The sequence below is a fragment of the Nerophis ophidion genome, linkage group LG10 (assembly GCF_033978795.1).
Source record: "Nerophis ophidion isolate RoL-2023_Sa linkage group LG10, RoL_Noph_v1.0, whole genome shotgun sequence".
Lineage (NCBI taxonomy): Eukaryota > Metazoa > Chordata > Actinopteri > Syngnathiformes > Syngnathidae > Nerophis > Nerophis ophidion.
The window spans coordinates 55812931-55840185 of NC_084620.1; the positions used below are offsets into that span (position 1 = coordinate 55812931).

At 41.7% G+C, this 27255-nt stretch overlaps 1 protein-coding gene across 2 annotated transcripts in view; it reads left to right on the forward strand.

The window, feature by feature from the left end:
- The window catches only part of LOC133561038 (apoptosis facilitator Bcl-2-like protein 14), a 29415-nt gene extending 2425 nt beyond the window's left edge, over positions 1-26990 (forward strand). The window contains exons 2-7 of one of the 2 annotated variants that reach the window (XM_061914184.1): positions 6525-6885; positions 7223-7342; positions 21590-21666; positions 21732-21890; positions 26546-26659; positions 26780-26990. In XM_061914184.1, the coding sequence (XP_061770168.1) occupies positions 6534-6885; positions 7223-7342; positions 21590-21666; positions 21732-21890; positions 26546-26659; positions 26780-26827 (870 nt within the window). In that variant the 5' untranslated portion in view covers positions 6525-6533 and the 3' untranslated portion in view covers positions 26828-26990. The remainder of the gene's footprint in view (positions 1-6524; positions 6886-7222; positions 7343-21589; positions 21667-21731; positions 21891-26545; positions 26660-26779) is intronic. The other variant, XM_061914185.1, reaches the window with a different exon arrangement.
- Positions 26991-27255: the final 265 nt, after the last annotated feature.

Below are 27255 nucleotides of genomic sequence, written 5' to 3' on the forward strand. Positions count from 1 at the left end.
TAAAAGTAGTATTTAGTACAGTGCAAGTCAACAAAAACACGATAAAAGCAGTATTTAGTACAGTGTAAGTAAAAAAGACAATAAAAGTAGTATTTAGTACAGTGTAAGTCAACAAAAACACAATGACATCAGTATTTAGTGCAGTGTAAGTAAAAAAGACAAAATTAGTATTTAGTACAGTGTAAGTCAACAAAAAGAGGATAAAATTAGTATTTAGTACAGTGTAAGTCAACAAAAAGAGGATAAAAGTAGTATTTAGTACAGTGTAAGTCAACAAAAACACAATAACATCAGTATTTAGTGCAGTGTAAGTCAACAAAAACATGATAAAAGTAGTATTTAGTACAGTGTAAGTCAACAAAAACACGATAAAAGCAGTATTTAGTACAGTGTAAGTAAACAAAAACACGATAAAAGCAGTATTTAGTACAGTGTAAGTAAAAAAGACAATAAAAGTAGTATTTAGTACAGTGTAAGTCAACAAAAACACAATAACATCAGTATTTAGTGCAGTGTAAGTAAAAAAGACAAAAGTAGTATTTAGTACAGTGTAAGTCAACAAAAAGAGGATAAAAGTAGTATTTAGTACAGTGTAAGTCAACAAAAACCCGATAAAAGCAGTATTTAGTGCAGTGTAAGTAAAAAAGACAATAAAAGTACACCGTAAAAAAAATTCTGTAAAAAAACGGTAATCTACTGGCAGCTACGGCTGCCAAACGAAAACCATAAAATTAAAGTAAAACACTGTAAACCAAATAATGATCCAAAACATATTTACAGAAATTTTCATGAAACGTTTTGCGGAAAAATATCGTAATTTTACAGATTTTTACTGAATTGTTAAGATCAACCACCTTTTAATAAAGTGACGATGCAAACAGTTCTGCGGAAAAATACCTTTTTTCTACAGAGTTTTTCCAATTTATTACGATCAACCAACTTTGATGAAGTGACAATGCTGGCAATTCCACAGAAAAATACCAGTATTTTTGCAGTTTTTTTCTGAATTATTAAGATCAGGGGTCTCGAACTCAATCAATTAATTGGGGGGCAACTGAATGTAGAAACTATGTGACAAGTGGATTCACCTTCTTTGAATGCTTTAACCAGCCTGACAACATACTTGCCAATTTTCACGAGAGACTTCCTGTACCCTTCGTAACGGGTTGTCCTAAAATCTAACGGACAATCTTTTTAGGGAGTGCCGTGACAGCAGTGCCTTTTCTGTCTTCGACAATCTTTTGACACATTAACTCATTCACTAGACAAACAAGAAGCGAGTGGAATGCGGCGCATATTGAGCAATGCATCGTTTGATATACTACACTGGCTGAAAGACATACTTGATCAACAGCCATACAGGTCACACTGATGGTGGCCGTACAAACAAATTTAACACTGTTACAAATATGCGCCACACTGTGAACCCACAGCAAATAAGAATGACAAACACATTTCGGGAGAACATCTTCACCGTAACACAGAATAAACACAAAAGAACAAATACCCAGAATGCCAAGCAGCGTTACTCTTCCGGGCTACACCCCCGCCACCACCCCGACTTAAACAAGTTGAAAAACTTATTCGGGTGTTACCATTTAGTGGTCAATTGTACGGAATATGTACTGAACTGTGCAATATACTAATAAAAGTATCAATCAATCAATCAAACATCACCGCCCCCCTCCGTGCGCCGGTTGAGGTGGGCGGGGTTTGGTTGTTGCGGGGTGCAGCCCTGAGGAGTATTTGTTCTTTTGTGTTTATTTTGTGTTACGGTGAAGATGTTCTCACGAAATGTGTTTGTCATTATTTTTTGATGTGGGTTCACAATGTGGCGCATATTTGTAACAGTGTTAAATTTGTTTGTACAGCCACCATCAGTGTGACCTGTATGGCTGTGATCAAGTATGTCTTGCAGTCTCCAAAATGTGTCATATCACAGAGAAAAATTTAAAATTGTCATCATGAACACAATCCTTCATATCAGTGGTCCCCAACCACCGGGCCGCAGAAGAATTTTTTATTAATTTTTATTTAAAAAAATAATAATAAATAAAAACATTTTTCTTTTTTTTATTAAATCCAAATAAAAAACACAATATACACTTACAATTAGTGCACCAACCACAAAAACTTCCCTTTTTCATGACAAAGGGAAAAAAAAAAGAAAAAAAAGGACACCCCCCCGCCCACCCGGTCCACGGGACAAATTATTAAGCGTTGACCGGTCCGAGGATACAAAAAGGTTGGGGACCACTGCTTTTTATAACATACTACAAATATGTTTCAACTTGAATATAAAAAATACACATAAATATTAAAAAAATAAGATTTTCCTTAAAATTACATATAAAATTGTTAGTATGGACATATACTTTTATATAACAAGCTACATATTAAATGAAAGTTAATTACTGTAATTTTACATGAATTTGAAAGTAATTTGAGAAAACAGAAAATAATATGTATATGGTATTTTTCTGTAAAAAAAAAAAATATAGAAATATACATGGTTTGTCATTACTGGCATATTACTTAAAATAACAGGCGGTTTGTTTATTTACAGATAATGTCTTCAATTCTACAGTTTTATAACCTATTTTAAAAAAATGGAAAAAATACAGTAGAAATTTAGAGTGAATTAACCATAAAAATAGGATTTTTTTTTTTTTACAATGTAGTATTTAGTACAGTGTAATTTATGGGTGTCAAACTCTGGCCCGCGGGCCAAATTTGGCCCCCCGTGTAATTAGGGTCCTTGGCCCATGGCAAAGGACTCCTGTGGAGTCCTTTGCCATGGGCCAAGGACCCTATTGAAACTGCTGTGTTTTATTATTATCCCGCACCTACGCGCTATAATTTGACCCCCTTATCATGCTTCAAAACTCACCAAATTTGACACACACGTCGGTATAGCGAACCTTCCAAACATATTAAGCAACCAATCCCCCGAAATGAAAATTGCGCTCTAGCGCCCCCTAGGAAAAAATTTGACAAAACTGCATGTAACTTCTGTTAGGAATGTCATAGCGACATGAAACAAAAACTCCTATGTAGGTCTGACTTAGACCCAATTTTCATACACTCACTTCTTTCAGCAAAAATCTACAGGAAGTTGACAAAAACCCCTTCAAAATAAAATTTTTGCAAAAAATGCAATTTTTGCCTCTTTGCGCTATAATTTGACCCCTTTAAAATGCTTCAAAAGTCACCAAACTTGGCGCACACATAAGGACTGGCGAATATTGCGATCTAATGAAAAAAAACAAACCCCAAAACTCAAAATTGCGCTCTAGCGCTATTTTTGAATAAAACACTGCAGCGCTATTTTTGAATAAAACACTGAAAAAACTGCTCCTACGAAGAAAACACAGACAAAACTGCTTGTAACTTCCGGTAAGAATGTCGGAGAGACATGAAACAAAAACTTCTATGTAGGTCTTGCTTAGACCTATATTTCATAAATTGACAATCCCCAACAAAAATCAACAGGAAGTTTGCAATCCCCCCTTCAAAACAAAAGTTTTGTAAAAACCGGTCACCTTTCTTCAAACATTATCTCCTCTGAGTGCGTGTGTTGTTTTGGCTTCAAACTCGCACAGGAGAGAGATTGAACCCTTCTGATTAAAAGTATAGAACAGAGTTTTGATAAGTTCTCAGGTTTTGACTTTACGCGCCTTCAAAGAACCCCTGTGCAAAGTCTCCTAAAAAATGTAATTTTTGCCTCTTTGAGCTGTTATTTGACCCCCTTAAAATGCTTCTAAACTCACCAAACTTGACACACACATCAGGTCTGGCAAAAATTGCGATCTGATGAAAAAACCTAACCTCAAAACTCAAAATTGCGCTCTACCGCCCTCCTAGGAATACAACACAGACAAACTGCTCCTAGGAAGAAAACACAAACAAAACTGCTTGTAACTTCCGCTAGGAATGTCAGAGAGACATGAAACAAAAAACACTCTGTAGGTCTCACTTAGACCTACATTTTAATAACTAACATACTTTAGCAAAAATCAACAGGAAGTTTGATATTTTCACTTCAATACAACAACTGCATTACTTTCACAATGCATTAGGTTCTCAAAATAGTGGCACCAAGGCGTCTTCTAACGCTTATCCGGGCGTGGGTCTCGGGGACAGCAGCCAAAGGCGGACCCTACCAACGCTGCTTGCAGCTTTATTTTCATTTGGCCCTTGAGGCAATATCAAATTAACATTAGAGCTGGCCCGCCGCTGTTACACCACAATCACCGCTAATACTCATACTCGTCAACCCTCCCGATTTTCCCGGGAGACTCCCGAAGTTCAGTGACCCTCCTGAATTTCTCCCGATTTCCACCCGGACAATAATATTGGGGGCGGGCCGTAAAAGCTCTGCTTTTGGCGTTCTCTACATGTCGCCACGTCCGCTTTTCTTCCATAAAAACAGCGTGCCGGCCCACTCACATAATATATGCGGCTCATACACACACACACACACACAAGTGTATGCAAGGCATACTTGGTCAACAGCCATACAGGTCACACTGAGGGTGGCTGTATAAACAAGGTTAACACTGTTACATACATGCGCCACACTGTGAACCCACAGCAAACAAGAATGACAAACACATTTCGGGAGAACATCCGCACCGTAACACAACATAAACACAATCGGACAAATACCCAGAACCCTTTGCATCACTAACTCTTCCGGGACGCTACAATATACACCCCCGCTACCACCAAACCCCGCCTCAACTCAAACCCGCCGCCGAAAATAGGCATTACATTTGTGTTTTTATTTTATTTGATATGCCATTGATATTTTTTAATTATTATGGTCCTTGGCCCATGGCAAAGGACTCCTGTGGAGTCCTTTGCCATGGGCCAAGGACCCTATTGAAACTGTAAGGTTTTATTCTTTATTATTATTCTGCACTTTTGCGCTGTAATTTGACCCCCTTAACATGCTTCAAAACTCACCAAATTTTACACACACATCGGTACTGTGTACCTTCCCAACATATTAGGCAACCAAACCCCAAAATTGAAAATTGCGCGCTGGCGCCCCCTAGGAAAAAAAACCCAGACAGCTTGTAACTTCCGTTAGCAATGTCGTAGAGACATGAAACAAAAACCTCTATGTAGGTCTAACTTAGACCTTCATTTCATAACTGTACATTCCTGGGCAAAAATCAACAAAAGGTTGGCAAAAACCACTTCAAAACAACATTTCCGCAAAAAATGCTATTTTTGCCTTTTTGAGCTGTAATTTAACCCTCTTAACATGCTTCAAAACTCACCAAACTCGGCACACATATTAGGACTTGCAAAAATTGCGATCTAATGAAAAAACCAAACCCCAAAACTCAAAAATGCGCTCTAGCACAATTTTTGGATAAAACACAGAAAAAAACTGCTCCTAGGAAGAAAACACAGACAAAAAGGCTTGTAACTTCCTGTAGGAATTTCGGAGAGACCTGAAAAAAACCCCCATATGTAGGTCTCACTTAGACCTACATTTCAATAATTGACAGCTTGCAGAAAAAATCAACAGGAAGTTTAAAAATTACCCCTCTCTTCACCTTTTTTCAAAAGTTATCTCCTCTGAGCGCGTTTGTCGTTTCGGCTTCAAACTCACACAGGAGAGTTTGAACCCTTCTGATTAAAAGTATAGAACAGAGTTTTGATTACTGCTCCGGTTTTGATTTTACGCGCCTTCAAAGAACCCCTGCGCAAAGTTACCTAAAAAATGCCATTTTTGCCTCTTTGAGCTGTAATTTGACCCCCTTAAAATGCTTGAAAGTGCAAGTTAAAGCTCTACTATGCTAAGCAAAAGCCATTTATCAACAACATCCAGAAACGTCGATCTGTAATTTGAACCCCTTAACATGCTTTAAAACTTACCAAATTTTACACACACATCAGGACTGGCGAAAATTGTCATCTAATAAAAAATTAAACCTCAAAAGTCAAAATTGCGCTCTAGCGCCCCTCTAGGAAAAAACCCAGACAAAACTGCATGTAACTTCTGTTGGAAATCTCCTAGAGACATGAATTAAAAACCTCTATGTTGGTCTGACTTAGACCAGGGCTTGAGTAGCGGCGGCAGCAGCCAAAGGCGGACCGGACCAACGCTGCTTGCAGCTTGAATTATTATTATTTGAAACTGGATTTTGCATGTCACTATAAAGTTATCAAAGCCTTGCTTGGTCAATATTCAATGCAAAACTTGTTTGGGTCCCTATTAAAGGGTTAATTTGTTCAACCTCGGCCCGCGGCTTTGTTCAGTTTTAAATTTTGGCCCACTCTGTATTTGAGTTTGACACCCCTGGTGTAAGTCAACAAAAAAAAGGATAAAAGCAGGATAAGTCGAATTAGCCAAGGGAATATTTCCACTTTTATTCTTCGCCCTCGTTATTTACGTGTGTGTGTGTGTGTGTGTGTGTGTGTGTGTGTGTGTGTGTGTGTGTGTGTGTGTGTGTGTGTGTGTGTGTGTGTGTGTGTGTGTGTGTGTGTGTGTGTGTGTGTGTCTCCAGGAGGCCATCATGGCAAACGGACACATAGAAATCCACGACCCCTTCGCCGACGGCGCTGGCGGCGACGGCCAAGAAGCCACCTCAGACGAGGCGAACCTGCAGAACGCGGAGGAGTTCCGCCTCATGATGGTCTACGCCCAGAGGCGGCTGGGGAAGAAGCCCAGCGAGTCGTCCGTGGAGGGCTCCGACCCGGCCGACGCCACCTCGCCCAAGAGCGAGGAGGAGAAGACGCCGGGCAAGAAGAAGAAGAAGAAGAACCGGCAATGGAAACGTCTGTCCAGCATTTTGAGATGCATCAAACCGGAGACGGACAGAACTCACAAAGAAGCTGAGAGACAACCTGTGACCAACTACTGTGCAGGTGGTTATATCTCATCTCATCCATCACATGACCTCACTGCACTGTGGCGCCCCCTGCAGGTGGTTATGTCTCATCTCATCCATCACATGACCTCACTGCACTGTGGCGCCCCCTGCAGGTGGTTATATATCTCATCTCATCACATGACCTACCTGCACTGTGGCGCCCCCTGCAGGTGGTTATGTCTCATCTCATCACATGACCTCACTGCATTGTGGCGCCCCCTGCAGGTGGTTATATATCTCATCTCATCACATGACCTACCTGCACTGTGGCGCCCCCTGCAGGTGGTGGGGACATTTTCACCACTACATATTTATCATGTTGTGCACCTCAGGTGACCACGAGGACGAGGAGGAGGAAGAGGACGAGATGGAGAGAGTGGCGAGCAGGCTGACCGACATCGCCGACGACATTCCCTTCGTCCCGCCCGAGTTGGAGCCGGATTCGCCCAAAGGTGTGTAGATAGATAGATAGTATTTTATTGATTCCTTCAGGAGAGTTCCTTCAGGAAAATTAAAGGAGGAGTATATCGCTGAAGCTGATTTGGAAGGGGGGGGCACAGGTCCAGTGGCCATGGATTAAGTGCTGGCTGTCCAGAGTCCGGACCCGGGCTGGACTACTCGCCTGTGCATTGGTTAGGGACATCTCTGTGCTGCTGACCTGTCTCCACTCCAGATGGTCTCATGCTGGCCCCACTATGGACTGGACTCTCACTATTATGTTAGATCCACTATGGACTGGACTCTCACAATATTATGTTAGATCCACTATGGACTGGACTCTTGAGTAATGTTAGATCCACTATGGACTGGACTCTCACTATTATGTTGGATCCACCATGGACTGGACTTTCACTATTATGTTAGATCCATTATGGACTGGACTCACAATATTATGTTAGATCCACTATGGACTGGACTCTCACTATTATGTTAGATCCACTATGGACTGGACTCTCACTACTATGTTAGATCCACTATGGACTGGACTCTCACTATTATGTTAGATCCACTATGGTCTGGACTCACTACTATGTTAGATCCACCATGGACTGGACTCTCACAATATTATGATGGATCCACTATGGACTGGACTCTCACTATAATGTTAGATCCACTATGGACTGGACTCTCACAATTATGTTAGATCCACTAAGGACTGGACTCTCACTATTATGTTAGATCCACTATGGACTTGACTCTCACACTATTATGTTAGATCCACTATGGACTGGACTCTCACTTTTATGTTAGATCCACTATGGACTGGACTCTCACTATTATGTTAGATCCACTATGGTCTGGACTCTCACTATTATGTTAGATCCACTATGGACTGGACTCTCACTACTATGTTAGATCCACCATGGACTGGACTCTCACAATATTATGATGGATCCACTATGGACTGGACTTTCACTATAATGTTAGATCCACTATGGACTGGACTCTCACAATTATGTTAGATCCACTAAGGACTGGACTCTCACTATTATGTTGGATCCACTATGGACTGGACTCTCACAATATTATGTTAGATCCACTATGGACTGGACTCTCACTATTATGTTGGATCCACTATGGACTGGACTCTCACAATTATGTTGGATCCACTATGGACTGGACTCTCACAATATTATGTTAGATCCACTATGGACTGGACTCTCACTATTATGTTAGATCCACTATGGACTGGACTCTCACTATTATGTTGGATCCACTATGGACTGGAGTCTCACTATTATGTTAGATCCACTATGGACTGGACTCTCACTACTATGTTAGATCCACTATGGACTGGACTCTCACAATATTATGTTAGATCCACTATGGGCTGGACTCTCACTATTATGTTAGATCTACTATGGACTGGACTCTCATAATTATGTTAGAGCCACTATGGACTGGACTCTCACAATTATGTTAGATCCACTATGGACTGGACCCTCACTACTATGTTAGATCCACTATGGACTGGACTCTCGCTATTATGTTAGATCCAATATGGACTGGACTCTCACAATATTATGTTAGATCAACTATGGACTGGACTCTCACTATTATGTTAGATCCACTATGGACTGGACTCTCACTATTGTGTTAGATCCACTATGCACTGGACTCTCACTATTATGTTAGATCCACTATGGACTGGACTCTCACTATTATGTTAGATCCACTATGGACTGGACTCTCACTATTATGTTAGATCCACTATGGACTGGACTCTCACTATTATGTTAGATCCACTATGGACTGGACTCACACTATTATGTTGGATCCACTATGGACTGGACTCTCACTATTGTGTTAGATCCACTATGGACTGGACGCTCACTATTATGTTAGATCCACTATGGACTGGACTCTCACTATAATGTTAGATCCACTATGGACTGGACTCTCACACTATTATGTTGGATCCACTATGGACTGGACTCTCACTATTATGTTAGATCCACTATGGACTGGACTCTCACTGTAATGTTAGATCCACTATGGACTGGACTATCACAATATTATGTTGGATCCACTATGGACTGGACTCTCACTATTATGTTAAATCCACTATGGACTGGACTCTCACTATAATGTTAGATCCACTAAGGACTGGACTCTCACTATTATGTTAGATCCACTATGGACTGGACTCTCACAATATTATGTTGGATCCACTATGGACTGGACTCTCACAATTATGTTAGATCCACTATGGACTGGACACTCACAATATTATGGTGGATCCACTATGGACTGGACTCTCAGTATTATGTTAGATCCACTATGGACTGGACTCTCACAATATTATGTTGGATCCACTATGGACTGGACTCTCACATTTATGTTAGATCCACTATGGACTGGACTCTCACTATTATGTTGGATCAACTATGGACTGGACTCTCACAATATTATGATAGATCCACTATGGACTGGACTCTCACTATAATGTTGGATCCACTATGGACTGGACTCTCACTATTATGTTAGATCCACTATGGATTGGACTCTCACAATTATGTTAGATCCACTATGGACTGGACTCTCACTATAATGTTAGATCCACTATGGACTGGACCCTCACTAATATGTTAGATCCACTAAGGACTGGACTCTCACTATTATGTTAGATCCACTATGGACTGGACTCTCACTATTATGTTGGATCCACTATGGACTGGACTCTCACAATTATGTTGGATCCACTATGGACTGGACTCTCACACTATTAAATAGAACCACTATGGACTGGACCCTCACTATTATGTTAGATCCACTATGGACTGGACTCTCACAATTATGTTAGATACACTAAGGACTGGACTCTCACTGTTATGTTAGATCCACTATGGACTGGACTCTCACTATTATGTTGGATCCACTATGGACTGGACTCTCACAATATTATGATAGATCCACTATGGACTGGACTCTCACTATAATGTTGGATCCACTATGGACTGGACTCTCACTATTATGTTAGATCCACTATGGATTGGACTCTCACAATTATGTTAGATCCACTATGGACTGGACTCTCACTATAATGTTAGATCCACTATGGACTGGACCCTCACTACTATGTTAGATCCACTAAGGACTGGACTCTCACTATTATGTTAGATCCACTATGGACTGGACTCTCACTATTATGTTAGATCCACTATGGACTGGACTCTCACAATTATGTTAGATCCACTATGGACTGGACTCTCACACTATTAAATAGAACCACTATGGACTGGACCCTCACTATTATGTTAGATCCACTATGGACTGGACTCTCACAATTATGTTAGATACACTAAGGACTGGACTCTCACTGTTATGTTAGATCCACTATGGACTGGACTCGCACAATTATGTTAGATCCACTATGGACTGGACTGTCACAATATTATGTTAGATCCACTATGGACTGGACTCTCACTATTATGTTAGATCCACTATGGACTGGACTCTCACAATATTATGTTAGATCCACTATGGACTGGACTCTCACTATTATGTTAGATCCACTATGGACTGGACTCTCACAGTATTATGTTGGATCCACTATGGACTGGACTCTCTCTACTATGTTAGCTCCACTATGGACTGGACTCACTATGATGTTAGATCCACTATGGACTGGACCCTCACTACTATATTAGATCCACTATGGACTGGACTCTCACTACTATGTTAGGTCCATTATGGACGGGACTCTCACAATTATGTTAGATCCACTATGGACTGGACCCTCACTACTATGTTAGATCCACTATGGACTGGACTCTCCCAATTATGTTAGATCCACTAAGGACTGGACTCTCACTATTATGTTAGATCCACTATGGACTGGACTCTCACAATTATGTTAGATCCACTAAGGACTGGACTCACACTATTAAATAGATCCACTATGGACTGGACTCTCACTATTATGTTAGATCCACTATGGACTGGACTCTCACTATTATGTTAGATCCATTATGGACTGGACTCTCACCATTATGTTAGATCCACTATGGACTGGACTCTCACAGTATTATTTTAGATCCACTATGGACTGGACTCTCACTATTATGTTAGCTCCACTATGGACTGGACTCTCACTATTATGTTGGATCCACTATGGACTGTACTCTCACTATTATGTTAGATCCACTATGGGCTGGACTTTCACTATTATGTTAGATCCACTATGGACTGGACTCTCACAATATTATGTTAGATCCACTATGGACTCGACTCTCACTATTATGTTAGATCCACTATGGACTGGACTGTCACTATTATGTTAGATCCACTATGGACTGGACTCTCAATATTATGTTAGATCCACTATGGACTGGACTCTCACTGTTATGTTAGATCCACTATGGACTGGACTATCACAATATTATGTTGGATCCACTATGGACTGGACTCTCACTATTATGTTAAATCCACTATGGACTGGACTCTCACTATTATGTTAGATCCACTATGGACTGAACTCTCACAATATTATGTTGGATCCACTATGGACTGGACTCTCACAATTATGTTAGATCCACTATGGACTGGACACTCACAATATTATGTTGGATCCACTATGGACTGGACTCTCAGTATTATGTTAGATCCACTATGGACTGGACTCTCACAATATTATGTTGGATCCACTATGGACTGGACTCTCACAATTATGTTAGATCCACTATGGACTGGACTCTCACAATTATGTTAGATCCACTATGGACTGGACTCTCACTATTATGTTAGATCCACTATGGATTGGACTCTCACAATTATGTTGGATCCACTATGGACTGGACCCTCACTACTATGTTAGATCCACTATGGACTGGACTCACACTATTAAATAGATCCACTATGGACTGGACCCTCACTATTATGTTAGATCCACTATGGACTGGACTCTCACTATTATGTTAGATCCACTATGGACTGGACTCTCACACTATTAAATGGAACCACTATGGACTGGACCCTCACTATTATGTTAGATCCACTATGGACTGGACTCTCACAATTATGTTGGATCCACTAAGGACTGGACTCACACTATTAAATAGATCCACTATGGACTGGACCCTCACTATTATGTTAGATCCACTATGGACTGGACTCTCACTATTATGTTAGATCCATTATGGACTGGACTCTCACCATTATGTTAGATCCACTATGGACTGGACTCTCACAGTATTATTTTAGATCCACTATGGACTGGACTCTCACTATTATGTTAGATCCACTATGGACTGGACTCTCACTATTATGTTAGATCCACTATGGACTGTAGTCTCACTATTATGTTAGATCCACTATGGGCTGGACTTTCACTATTATGTTAGATCCACTATGGACTGGACTCTCACAATATTATGTTAGATCCACTATGGACTGGACTCTCACTATTATGTTAGATCCACTATGGACTGGACTGTCACTATTATGTTAGATCCACTATGGACTGGACTCTCAATATTATGTTAGATCCACTATGGACTGGACTCCCACTGTTATGTTAGATCCACTATGGACTGGACTATCACAATATTATGTTGGATCCACTATGGACTGGACTCTCACTATTATGTTAAATCCACTATGGACTGGACTCTCACTATAATGTTAGATCCACTAAGGACTGGACTCTCACTATTATGTTAGATCCACTATGGACTGGACTCTCACTGTTATGTTAGATCCACTATGGACTGGACTATCACAATATTATGTTGGATCCACTATGGACTGGACTCTCACTATTATGTTAAATCCACTATGGACCGGACTCTCGCTATTATGTTGGATCCAATATGGACTGGACTCTCACAATATTATGTTAGATCAACTATGGACTGGACTCTCACTATTATGTTAGATCCACTATGGACTGGACTCTCACTATTGTGTTAGATCCACTATGCACTGGACTCTCACTATTATGTTAGATCCACTATGGACTGGACTCTCACTATTATGTTAGATCCACTATGGACTGGACTCTCACTATTATGTTAGATCCACTATGGACTGGACTCTCACTATTATGTTAGATCCACTATGGACTGGACTCTCACTATTGTGTTAGATCCACTATGCACTGGACTCTCACTATTATGTTAGATCCACTATGGACTGGACTCTCACTATTATGTTAGATCCACTATGGACTGGACTCTCACTATTATGTTAGATCCACTATGGACTGGACTCTCACTATTATGTTAGATCCACTATGGACTGGACTCACACTATTATGTTGGATCCACTATGGACTGGACTCTCACTATTGTGTTAGATCCACTATGGACTGGACGCTCACTATTATGTTAGATCCACTATGGACTGGACTCTCACTATAATGTTAGATCCACTATGGACTGGACTCTCACACTATTATGTTGGATCCACTATGGACTGGACTCTCACTATTATGTTAGATCCACTATGGACTGGACTCTCACTGTAATGTTAGATCCACTATGGACTGGACTATCACAATATTATGTTGGATCCACTATGGACTGGACTCTCACTATTATGTTAAATCCACTATGGACTGGACTCTCACTATAATGTTAGATCCACTAAGGACTGGACTCTCACTATTATGTTAGATCCACTATGGACTGGACTCTCACAATATTATGTTGGATCCACTATGGACTGGACTCTCACAATTATGTTAGATCCACTATGGACTGGACACTCACAATATTATGTTGGATCCACTATGGACTGGACTCTCAGTATTATGTTAGATCCACTATGGACTGGACTCTCACAATATTATGTTGGATCCACTATGGACTGGACTCTCACAATTATGTTAGATCCACTATGGACTGGACTCTCACTATTATGTTGGATCCACTATGGACTGGACTCTCACAATATTATGATAGATCCACTATGGACTGGACTCTCACTATAATGTTAGATCCACTATGGACTGGACTCTCACTATTATGTTAGATCCACTATGGATTGGACTCTCACAATTATGTTAGATCCACTATGGACTGGACTCTCACTATAATGTTAGATCCACTATGGACTGGACTCTCACTATTATGTTGGATCCACTATGGACTGGACTCTCACAATTATGTTGGATCCACTATGGACTGGACTCTCACACTATTAAATAGAACCACTATGGACTGGACCCTCACTATTATGTTAGATCCACTATGGACTGGACTCTCACAATTATGTTAGATACACTAAGGACTGGACTCTCACTGTTATGTTAGATCCACTATGGACTGGACTCTCACTATTATGTTGGATCCACTATGGACTGGACTCTCACAATTATGTTGGATCCACTATGGAGTGGACTCTCACACTATTAAATAGAACCACTATGGACTGGACCCTCACTATTATGTTAGATCCACTATGGACTGGACTCTCACAATTATGTTAGATACACTAAGGACTGGACTCTCACTGTTATGTTAGATCCACTATGGACTGGACTCTCACTATTATGTTGGATCCACTATGGACTGGACTCTCACAATATTATGTTAGATCCACTATGGATTGGACTCTCACAATTATGTTAGATCCACTATGGACTGGACTCTCACTATAATGTTAGATCCACTATGGACTGGACCCTCACTACTATGTTAGATCCACTAAGGACTGGACTCTCACTATTATGTTAGATCCACTATGGACTGGACTCTCACTATTATGTTAGATCCACTATGGACTGGACTCTCACAATTATGTTAGATCCACTATGGACTGGACTCTCACACTATTAAATAGAACCACTATGGACTGGACCCTCACTATTATGTTAGATCCACTATGGACTGGACTCTCACAATTATGTTAGATACACTAAGGACTGGACTCTCACTGTTATGTTAGATCCACTATGGACTGGACTCGCACAATTATGTTAGATCCACTATGGACTGGACTGTCACAATATTATGTTAGATCCACTATGGACTGGACTCTCACTATTATGTTAGATCCACTATGGACTGGACTCTCACAATATTATGTTAGATCCACTATGGACTGGACTCTCACTATTATGTTAGATCCACTATGGACTGGACTCTCACAGTATTATGTTGGATCCACTATGGACTGGACTCTCTCTACTATGTTAGCTCCACTATGGACTGGACTCACTATGATGTTAGATCCACTATGGACTGGACCCTCACTACTATATTAGATCCACTATGGACTGGACTCTCACTACTATGTTAGGTCCATTATGGACGGGACTCTCACAATTATGTTAGATCCACTATGGACTGGACTCTCCCAATTATGTTAGATCCACTAAGGACTGGACTCTCACTATTATGTTAGATCCACTATGGACTGGACTCTCACAATTGTTAGTTCCACTAAGGACTGGACTCACACTATTAAATAGATCCACTATGGACTGGACTCTCACTATTATGTTAGATCCACTATGCACTGGACTCTCACTATTATGTTAGATCCATTATGGACTGGACTCTCACCATTATGTTAGATCCACTATGGACTGGACTCTCACAGTATTATTTTAGATCCACTATGGACTGGACTCTCACTATAATGTTAGCTCCACTATGGACTGGACTCTCACTATTATGTTGGATCCACTATGGACTGTACTCTCACTATTATGTTAGATCCACTATGGGCTGGACTTTCACTATTATGTTAGATCCACTATGGACTGGACTCTCACAATATTATGTTAGATCCACTATGGACTCGACTCTCACTATTATGTTAGATCCACTATGGACTGGACTGTCACTATTATGTTAGATCCACTATGGACTGGACTCTCAATATTATGTTAGATCCACTATGGACTGGACTCTCACTGTTATGTTAGATCCACTATGGACTGGACTATCACAATATTATGTTGGATCCACTATGGACTGGACTCTCACTATTATGTTAAATCCACTATGGACTGGACTCTCACTATAATGTTAGATCCACTAAGGACTGGACTCTCACTATTATGTTAGATCCACTATGGACTGAACTCTCACAATATTATGTTGGATCCACTATGGACTGGACTCTCACAATTATGTTAGATCCACTATGGACTGGACACTCACAATATTATGTTGGATCCACTATGGACTGGACTCTCCGTATTATGTTAGATCCACTATGGACTGGACTCTCACAATATTATGTTGGATCCACTATGGACTGGACTCTCACAATTATGTTAGATCCACTATGGACTGGACTCTCACAATTATGTTAGAGCCACTATGGACTGGACTCTCACTATTATGTTAGATCCACTATGGATTGGACTCTCACAATTATGTTAGATCCACTATGGACTGGACCCTCACTACTATGTTAGATCCACTATGGACTGGACTCACACTTAAATTGATCCACTATGGACTGGACCCTCACTATTATGTTAGATCCACTATGGACTGGACTCTCACTATTATGTTAGATCCACTATGGACTGGACTCTCACACTATTAAATGGAACCACTATGGACTGGACCCTCACTATTATGTTAGATCCACTATGGACTGGACTCTCACAATTATGTTAGATCCACTAAGGACTGGACTCACACTATTAAATAGATCCACTATGGACTGGACCCTCACTATTATGTTAGATCCACTATGGACTGGACTCTCACTATTATGTTAGATCCATTATGGACTGGACTCTCACCATTATGTTGGATCCACTATGGACTGGACTCTCACAGTATTATTTTAGATCCACTATGGACTGGACTCTCACTATTATGTTAGATCCACTATGGACTGGACTCTCACTATTATGTTAGATCCACTATGGACTGTAGTCTCACTATTATGTTAGATCCACTATGGGCTGGACTTTCACTATTATGTTAGATCCACTATGGACTGGACTCTCACAATATTATGTTAGATCCACTATGGACTCGACTCTCACTATTATGTTAGATCCACTATGGACTGGACTGTCACTATTATGTTAGATCCACTATGGACTGGACTCTCAATATTATGTTAGATCCACTATGGACTGGACTCTCACTGTTATGTTAGATCCACTATGGACTGGACTATCACAATATTATGTTGGATCCACTATGGACTGGACTCTCACTATAATGTTAGATCCACTAAGGACTGGACTCTCACTATTATGTTAGATCCACTATGGACTGGACTCTCACAATATTATGTTGGATCCACTATGGACTGGACTCTCACAATTATGTTAGATCCACTATGGACTGGACACTCACAATATTATGTTGGATCTACTATGGACTGGACTCTCAGTATTATGTTAGATCCACTATGGACTGGACTCTCACAATATTATGTTGGATCCACTATGGACTGGACTCTCACTATTATGTTAGATCCACTATGGACTGGACTCTCACAATATTATGATAGATCCACTATGGACTGGACTCTCACTATTATGTTAGATCCACTATGGATTGGACTCTCACAATTATGTTAGATCCACTATGGACTGGACCCTCACTACTATGTTAGATCCACTATGGACTGGACTCTCACAATTATTTTGGATCCATTATGGACTGGACTCTCACTATTATGTTAGATCCACTAAGGACTGGACTCTCACAATTATGTTAGATCCACTATGGACTGGACTCTCACACTATTAAATAGAACCACTATGGACTGGACCCTCACTATTATGTTAGATCCACTATGGACTGGACTCTCACAATTATGTTAGATACACTAAGGACTGGACTCTCACTGTTATGTTAGATCCACTATGGACTGGACTCGCACAATTATGTTGGATCTACTATGGACTGGACTCTCACAATATTATGTTAGATCCACTATGGACTGGACTCTGAGTAATGTTAGATCCACTCTGGACTGGACTGTCACAATATTATGTTAGATCCACTATGGACTGGACTCTCACTATTATGTTAGATCCACTATGGACTGGACTCTCACAATATTATGTTAGATCCACTATGGACTGGACTCTCACTATTATGTTAGATCCACTATGGACTGGACTCTCACAGTATTATGTTGGATCCACTATGGACTGGACTCTCTCTACTATGTTAGCTCCACTATGGACTGGACTCACTGTAATGTTAGATCCACTATGGACTGGACCCTCACTACTATATTAGATCCACTATGGACTGGACTCTCACTACTATGTTAGGTCCATTATGGACGGGACTCTCACAATTATGTTAGATCCACTATGGACTGGACCCTCACTACTATGTTAGATCCACTATGGACTGGACTCTCCCAATTATGTTAGATCCACTAAGGACTGGACTCTCACTATTATGTTAGATCCACTATGGACTGGACTCTCACAATTATGTTAGATCCACTAAGGACTGGACTCACACTATTAAATAGATCCACTATGGACTGGACCCTCACTATCATGTTAGATCCACTATGGACTGGACTCTCACTATTATGTTGGATCCACTATGGACTGGACTCTCACAATATTATGTTAGATCCACTATGGACTGGACTCTCACTATTATGTTAGATCCACTATGGACTGGACTCTCACTATTATGTTAGATCCACTATGGACTGGACTCTCAATATTATGTTAGATCCACTATGGACTGGACTCTCACTGTTATGTTAGATCCACTATGGACTGGACTATCACAATATTATGTTGGATCCACTATGGACTGGACTCTCACTATTATGTTAAATCCACTATGGACTGGACTCTCACTATAATGTTAGATCCACTAAGGACTGGACTCTCTCTATTATGTTAGATCCACTATGGACTGGACTCTCACAATATTATGTTAGATCCACTAAGGACTGGACTCTCTCTATTATGTTAGATCCACTATGGACTGGACACTCACAATATTATGTTGGTTCCACTATGGACTGGACTCTCAGTATTATGTTAGATCCACTATGGACTGGACTTTCACAATATTATGTTGGATCCACTATGGACTGGACTCTCACAATTATGTTAGATCCACTATGGACTGGACTCTCACTATTATGTTAGATCCACTATGGATTGGACTCTCACAATATTATGATAGATCCACTTTGGACTGGACTCTCACTATAATGTTAGATCCACTATGGACTGGACTCTCACTATTATGTCAGATCCACTATGGATTGGACCCTCACTACTATGTTAGATCCACTATGGACTGGACTCTCACAATTATTTTAGATCCATTATGGACTGGACTCTCACTATTATGTTAGATCCACTATGGACTGGACTCTCACAATATTATGTTAGACCCACTATGGACTGGACTCTCACTATAATGTTAGATCCACTATGGACTGGACCCTCACTACTATGTTAGATCCACTAAGGACTGGACTCTCACTATTATGTTAGATCCACTATGGACTGGACTCTCACTATTATGTTAGATCCACTATGGACTGGACTCTCACAATTATGTTGGATCCACTATGGACTGGACTCTCACACTATTAAATCGAACCACTATGGACTGGACCCTCACTATTATGTTGGATCCACTATGGACTGGACTCTCACAATTATGTTAGATACACTAAGGACTGGACTCTCACTGTTATGTTAGATCCACTATGGACTGGACTCGCACAATTATGTTGGATCCACTATGGACTGGACTCTCACAATATTATGTTAGATCCACTATGGACTGGACTCTGAGTAATGTTAGATCCACTATGGACTGGACTGTCACAATATTATGTTAGATCCACTATGGACTGGACTCTCACTATTATGTTAGATCCACTATGGACTGGACTCTCACAATATTATGTTAGATCCACTATGGACTGGACTCTGAGTAATGTTAGATCCACTATGGACTGGACTGTCACAATATTATGTTAGATCCACTATGGACTGGACTCTCACTATTATGTTAGATCCACTATGGACTGGACTCTCACAGTATTATGTTGGATCCACTATGGACTGGACTCTCTCTACTATGTTAGCTCCACTATGGACTGGACTCACTATAATGTTAGATCCACTATGGACTGGACCCTCACTACTATATTAGATCCACTATGGACTGGACTCTCACTACTATGTTACTTCCTTTATGGACGGGACTCTCACAATTATATTAGATCCACTATGGACTGGACCCTCACTACTATGTTAGATCCACTATGGACTGGACTCTCCCAATTATGTTAGATCCTCTAAGGACTGGACTCTCACAATTATGTTAGATCCACTAAGGACTGGACTCACACTATTAAATAGATCCACTATGGACTGGACCCTCACTATTATGTTAGATCCACTATGGACTGGACTCTCACTATTATGTTAGATCCATTATGGACTGGACTCTCACTATTATGTTAGATCAACTATGGACTGGACTCTCACTATTATGTTAGATCCACTATGGACTGGACTCTCACAGTATTATTTTAGATCCACTATGGACTGGACTCTCACTATTATGTTAGATCCACTATGGACTGGACTCTCACTCATATGTTAGATCCACTATGGGCTGGACTTTCACTATTATGTTAGATCCACTATGGACTGGACTTTCACTATTATGTTAGATCCACTATGGACTGGACTCTCACTCATATGTTAGATCCACTATGGGCTGGACTTTCACTATTATGTTAGATCCACTATGGACTGGACTTTCACTATTATGTTAGATCCACTATGGACTGGACTCTCACTATTATGTTAGATCCACTATGGACTGGACTCTCACTCATATGTTAGATCCACTATGGGCTGGACTTTCACTATTATGTTAGATCCACTATGGACTGGACTCTCACTATTATGTTAGATCCACTATGGACTGGACTCTCACTCATATGTTAGATCCACTATGGGCTGGACTTTCACTATTATGTTAGATCCACTATGGACTGGACTTTCACTATTATGTTAGATTCACTATGGACTGGACTTTCACTATTATGTTAGATCCACTATGGACTGGACTCTGACTACTATGTTCTCCAAGGTTTCTCCTTGACATCCCACTGGGTTGTGAGTTTTTCCTTGCCTTTCTGTGGGCTCTGAACCGAGGATGTCGTTGTGGCTTGTGCAGCCCTTTGAGACACTCGTCATTTAGGGCTATGTAAACAAACATTGACTGCCTTTTGACGCGGGCGTGCTGTGTTGTGTCCAGAGGACGCCGAAGTGGAGAAGCTGATTGGCCTCCTGCTGAGGAAGTGTGGAGACCACTACAACCAACAGGTGACCAAGGTGAGCCACAAAGTCCAGGTTCTAGTCCCCAACGGGTGTCCAACGTGGACTATGGTGTTCCGCAGGAGCTGAGAGAAGCTTTAAGGAACACGCGACTGTGGAACTACACTTTCTACGAGAGGTTGATGCAGACGGTCCTGATCAGGATGGGACTCTTCAACCCGGACCCTGAAGCTCCCAGTCCTCAAACGTCCCCACAGACTCAGATAGCCGTCGCCTGTGAAGTGAGTACAAGGCGCACTTCAAATCCTTTCATTTTCTCAAAACTCAACAGTGCACCTTGTAACCTGATGCGCCTAATGTACGGCATAATTCTGGTGGCGCTTACCGACCTCGAAGCAATTTTATTTGGTACACGTAGTAATGATAAGTGTGACGAGTAGATGGCAGTCACACATAAGAGATATGTGTAAACTGCAGTTTGATGGCAGTCACACATAAGAGAAACGTGTCAACTGCAATATGATGGCAGTCACACATAAGAGATATGTGTAGACTGCAATATGATGGCAGTCACACATAAGAGATACATGTAGACTGCAATATGATGGCAGTCACACATAAGAGATACGTGTAGACTGCAATATGATGGCAGTCACACATAAGAGATACGTGTAGACTGCAATATGATGGCAGTCACACATAAGAGATACGTGTAGACTGTAATATAATGGCAGTCACACATAAGAAATACGTGTAAACTGCAATATGATGGCAGTCACACATAAGAGATTTGTCTAGACTGCACTATGATGGCAGTCAAACATAAGAGATACATGTAGACTGCACTATGATGGCAGTCACACATAAGAGATACGTGTCGACTGCACTATGATGGCAGTCACACATAAGACATACATGTAGACTGCAATATGATGGCAGTCACACATAAGAGATACATGTAGGCTGCAATATGATGGCAGTCACACATAAGAGATACATGTTGACTGCACTATGATGGCAGTCACACATAAGAGATACGTGTCGACTGCACTATGATGGCAGTCACACATAAGAGATACATGTAGACTGCAATATGATGGCAGTCACACATAAGAGATGTGTCTAGACTGCAATATGATGGCAGTCACACATAAGAGATACGTGTCGACTGCAATATGATGGCAGTCACACATAAGAGATACATGTAGACTGCAATATGATGGCAGTCACACATAAGAGATGTGTCTAGACTGCCATATGATGGCAGTCACACATAAGAGATACGTGTCGACTGCAATATGATGGCAGTCACACGTAAGAGATACGTGTAGACTGCAATATGATGGCAGTCACACGTAAGAGATACGTGTAGACTGCAATATGATGGCAGTCACACATAAGAGATACGTGTAGACTGCAATATGATGGCAGTCACACATAAGAGATACGTGTCGACTGCACTATGATGGCAGTCACACATAAGAGATACGTGTTGACTGGAATATGATGGCAGTCACACATAAGAGATACGTGTAGACTGCAATATGATGGCAGTCACACATAAGAGATACGTGTCGACTGCACTATGATGGCAGTCACACATAAGAGATACGTGTCGACTGCAATATGATGGCAGTCACACATAAGAGATACGTGTCGACTGCACTATGATGGCAGTCACACATAAGAGATACGTGTTGACTGGAATATGATGGCAGTCACACATAAGAGATATGTGTAGACTGCAATATGATGGCAATCACACATAAGAGATACGTGTAGACTGCACTATAGCGGTTTAGCTCGGTTGGTAGAGTGGCCGTGCCAGCAACTTGAGGGTTGCAGGTTCAATTCCCGCCTCTGCGAACCTAGTCACTGCCGTTGTGTCCTTGGGCAAGACACTTTACCCACCTGCGCCCAGTGCCACCCACACTGGTTTGAATGTAACTTAGATATTGGGTTTCACTATGTAAAGCGCTTTGAGTCACTAGAGAAAAAGCGCTATATAAATACAATTCACTTCACTTCACAATGGCAGTCACACATAAGACATACGTGTCGACTGCAATATGATGGCAGTCACACATAAGAGCACTGATGTAGAGAATGTTGACGAGCACTGATGTAGAGAATGTTGACGAGCACTGATGTAGAGAATGTTGACGAGCACTGATGTAGAGAATGTTGACGGGCACTGATGTAGAGAATGTTGACGAGCACTGATGTAGAGAATGTTGACGAGCACTGATGTAGAGAATGTTGACGAGCACTGATGTAGAGAATGTTGACGGGCACTGATGTAGAGAATGTTGACGAGCACTGATGTAGAGAATGTTGACGGGCACTGATGTAGAGAATGTTGACGGGCACTGATGTAGAGAATGTTGACGAGCACTGATGTAGAGAATGTTGACGAGCACTGATGTAGAGAATGTTGACGAGCACTGATGTAGAGAATGTTGACGGGCACTGGTGTAGAGAATGTTGACGAGCACTGGTGTAGAGAATGTTGACGAGCACTGGTGTAGAGAATGTTGACGAGCACTGGTGTAGAGAATGTTGACGAGCACTGGTGTAGAGAATGTTGACGAGCACTGGTGTAGAGAATGTTGACGAGCACTGGTGTAGAGAATGTTGACGAGCACTGGTGTAGAGAATGTTGACGAGCACTGGTGTAGAGAATGTTGACGAGCACTGGTGTAGAGAATGTTGACGAGCACTGGTGTAGAGAATGTTGACGAGCACTGGTGTAGAGAATGTTGACGAGCACTGGTGTAGAGAATGTTGACGGGCACTGGTGTAGAGAATGTTGACGAGCACTGGTGTAGAGAATGTTGACGGGCACAGATGTAGAGAATGTTGACGAGCACTGATGTAGAGAATGTTGACGAGCACTGATGTAGAGAATGTTGACGAGCACTGATGTAGAGAATGTTGACGGGCACTGATGTAGAGAATGTTGACGAGCACTGATGTAGAGAATGTTGACGAGCACTGATGTAGAGAATGTTGACGAGCACTGATGTAGAGAATGTTGACGAGCACAGATGTAGAGAATGTTGACGAGCACAGATGTAGAGAATGTTGACGAGCACAGATGTAGAGAATGTTGACGAGCACAGATGTAGAGAATGTTGACGAGCACAGATGTAGAGAATGTTGACGAGCACTGATGTAGAGAATGTTGACGGGCACTGATGTAGAGAATGTTGACGGGCACTGATGTAGAGAATGTTGACGAGCACTGGTGTAGAGAATGTTGACGAGCACTGGTGTAGAGAATGTTGACGAGCACTGGTGTAGAGAATGTTGACGAGCACTGGTGTAGAGAATGTTGACGAGCACTGGTGTAGAGAATGTTGACGAGCACTGGTGTAGAGAATGTTGACGAGCACTGGTGTAGAGAATGTTGACGAGCACTGGTGTAGAGAATGTTGACGGGCACTGGTGTAGAGAATGTTGACGGGCACTGATGTAGAGAATGTTGACGAGCACTGATGTAGAGAATGTTGACGAGCACTGATGTAGAGAATGTTGACGGGCACTGATGTAGAGAATGTTGACGGGCACTGATGTAGAGAATGTTGACGAGCACTGATGTAGAGAATGTTGACGAGCACTGATGTAGAGAATGTTGACGAGCACTGATGTAGAGAATGTTGACGAGCACTGATGTAGAGAATGTTGACGAGCACAGATGTAGAGAATGTTGACGAGCACAGATGTAGAGAATGTTGACGGGCACTGATGTAGAGAATGTTGACGGGCACTGATGTAGAGAATGTTGACGGGCACTGGTGTAGAGAATGTTGACGGGCACTGGTGTAGAGAATGTTGACGGGCACTGGTGTAGAGAATGTTGACGAGCACTGGTGTAGAGAATGTTGACGAGCACTGGTGTAGAGAATGTTGACGAGCACTGGTGTAGAGAATGTTGACGAGCACTGGTGTAGAGAATGTTGACGAGCACTGGTGTAGAGAATGTTGACGAGCACTGGTGTAGAGAATGTTGACGAGCACTGGTGTAGAGAATGTTGACGAGCACTGGTGTAGAGAATGTTGACGAGCACTGGTGTAGAGAATGTTGACGAGCACTGGTGTAGAGAATGTTGACGAGCACTGGTGTAGAGAATGTTGACAGGCACTGGTGTAGAGAATGTTGACGAGCACTGGTGTAGAGAATGTTGACGAGCACTGGTGTAGAGAATGTTGACGAGCACTGGTGTAGAGAATGTTGACGAGCACTGGTGTAGAGAATGTTGACGAGCACTGGTGTAGAGAATGTTGACGAGCACTGGTGTAGAGAATGTTGACGAGCACTGATGTAGAGAATGTTGACGGGCACTGATGTAGAGAATGTTGACGGGCACTGGTGTAGAGAATGTTGACGGGCACTGGTGTAGAGAATGTTGACGGGCACTGGTGTAGAGAATGTTGACGAGCACTGGTGTAGAGAATGTTGACGAGCACTGGTGTAGAGAATGTTGACGAGCACTGGTGTAGAGAATGTTGACGAGCACTGGTGTAGAGAATGTTGACGAGCACTGGTGTAGAGAATGTTGACGAGCACTGGTGTAGAGAATGTTGACGAGCACTGGTGTAGAGAATGTTGACGAGCACTGGTGTAGAGAATGTTGACGAGCACTGGTGTAGAGAATGTTGACGAGCACTGGTGTAGAGAATGTTGACGAGCACTGGTGTAGAGAATGTTGACGAGCACTGGTGTAGAGAATGTTGACAGGCACTGGTGTAGAGAATGTTGACGAGCACTGGTGTAGAGAATGTTGACGAGCACTGGTGTAGAGAATGTTGACGAGCACTGGTGTAGAGAATGTTGACGGGCACTGATGTAGAGAATGTTGACGAGCACTGGTGTAGAGAATGTTGACGAGCACTGATGTAGAGAATGTTTGCATCACCTGGTCGTCGTGTGCAGGTCACAAGTCGCCTCTCTGCTGCTGACACGCTCGCCATGAACCGCTTGATGGGATACGGCGCCACCTATCTGCAACATCACTTCTCCTCCTGGGCTAAGCAGCACGGCGGTTATGTACGTCACACACACACACACACACACACACACACACACACACACACACACACACACACTCTTTAATAAAGCCTCTTTGTTGTTTGTGTTTTTACATCATGGACATCTTTTTTGTTGCAGATGGGAGCCTTCATCAGTAAAGATGACGACGATGAAGAAGTCCAGTAATCTATTTTTGAAGATGTTTGTTTACGCCGATTTTTCTATTTAATAATCACATTTGACCAAGTGACACGATCAGGGAAAGCATATTTGGATAAGAGTGTGAGAATCACATAATGGTGTTTGGATGAAATGTTGGGCCGAAATAAAGGAACACTGATGTCAAAAATGGATTAAAGATAAAGTTTCATTTCATATTTAATATTTACGTATCAATTTGTCCAGTAGGGCAGCACGGTGGGAGAGCGGTTAATGCGTCTGCCTCACAATACGAAGGTCCTGGGTCCAATCCCGAGCTCAGGATCTTTCTGTGTGGAGTTTGCATGTCCTCCCCGTGACTGTGGGGGGTACTCCGGCTTCCTCCCACCTCCTAAGACATGCACCTGGGAATAGGCCCCTCCCACTTCCAAAGACATGCACCTGGGGATAGGCCC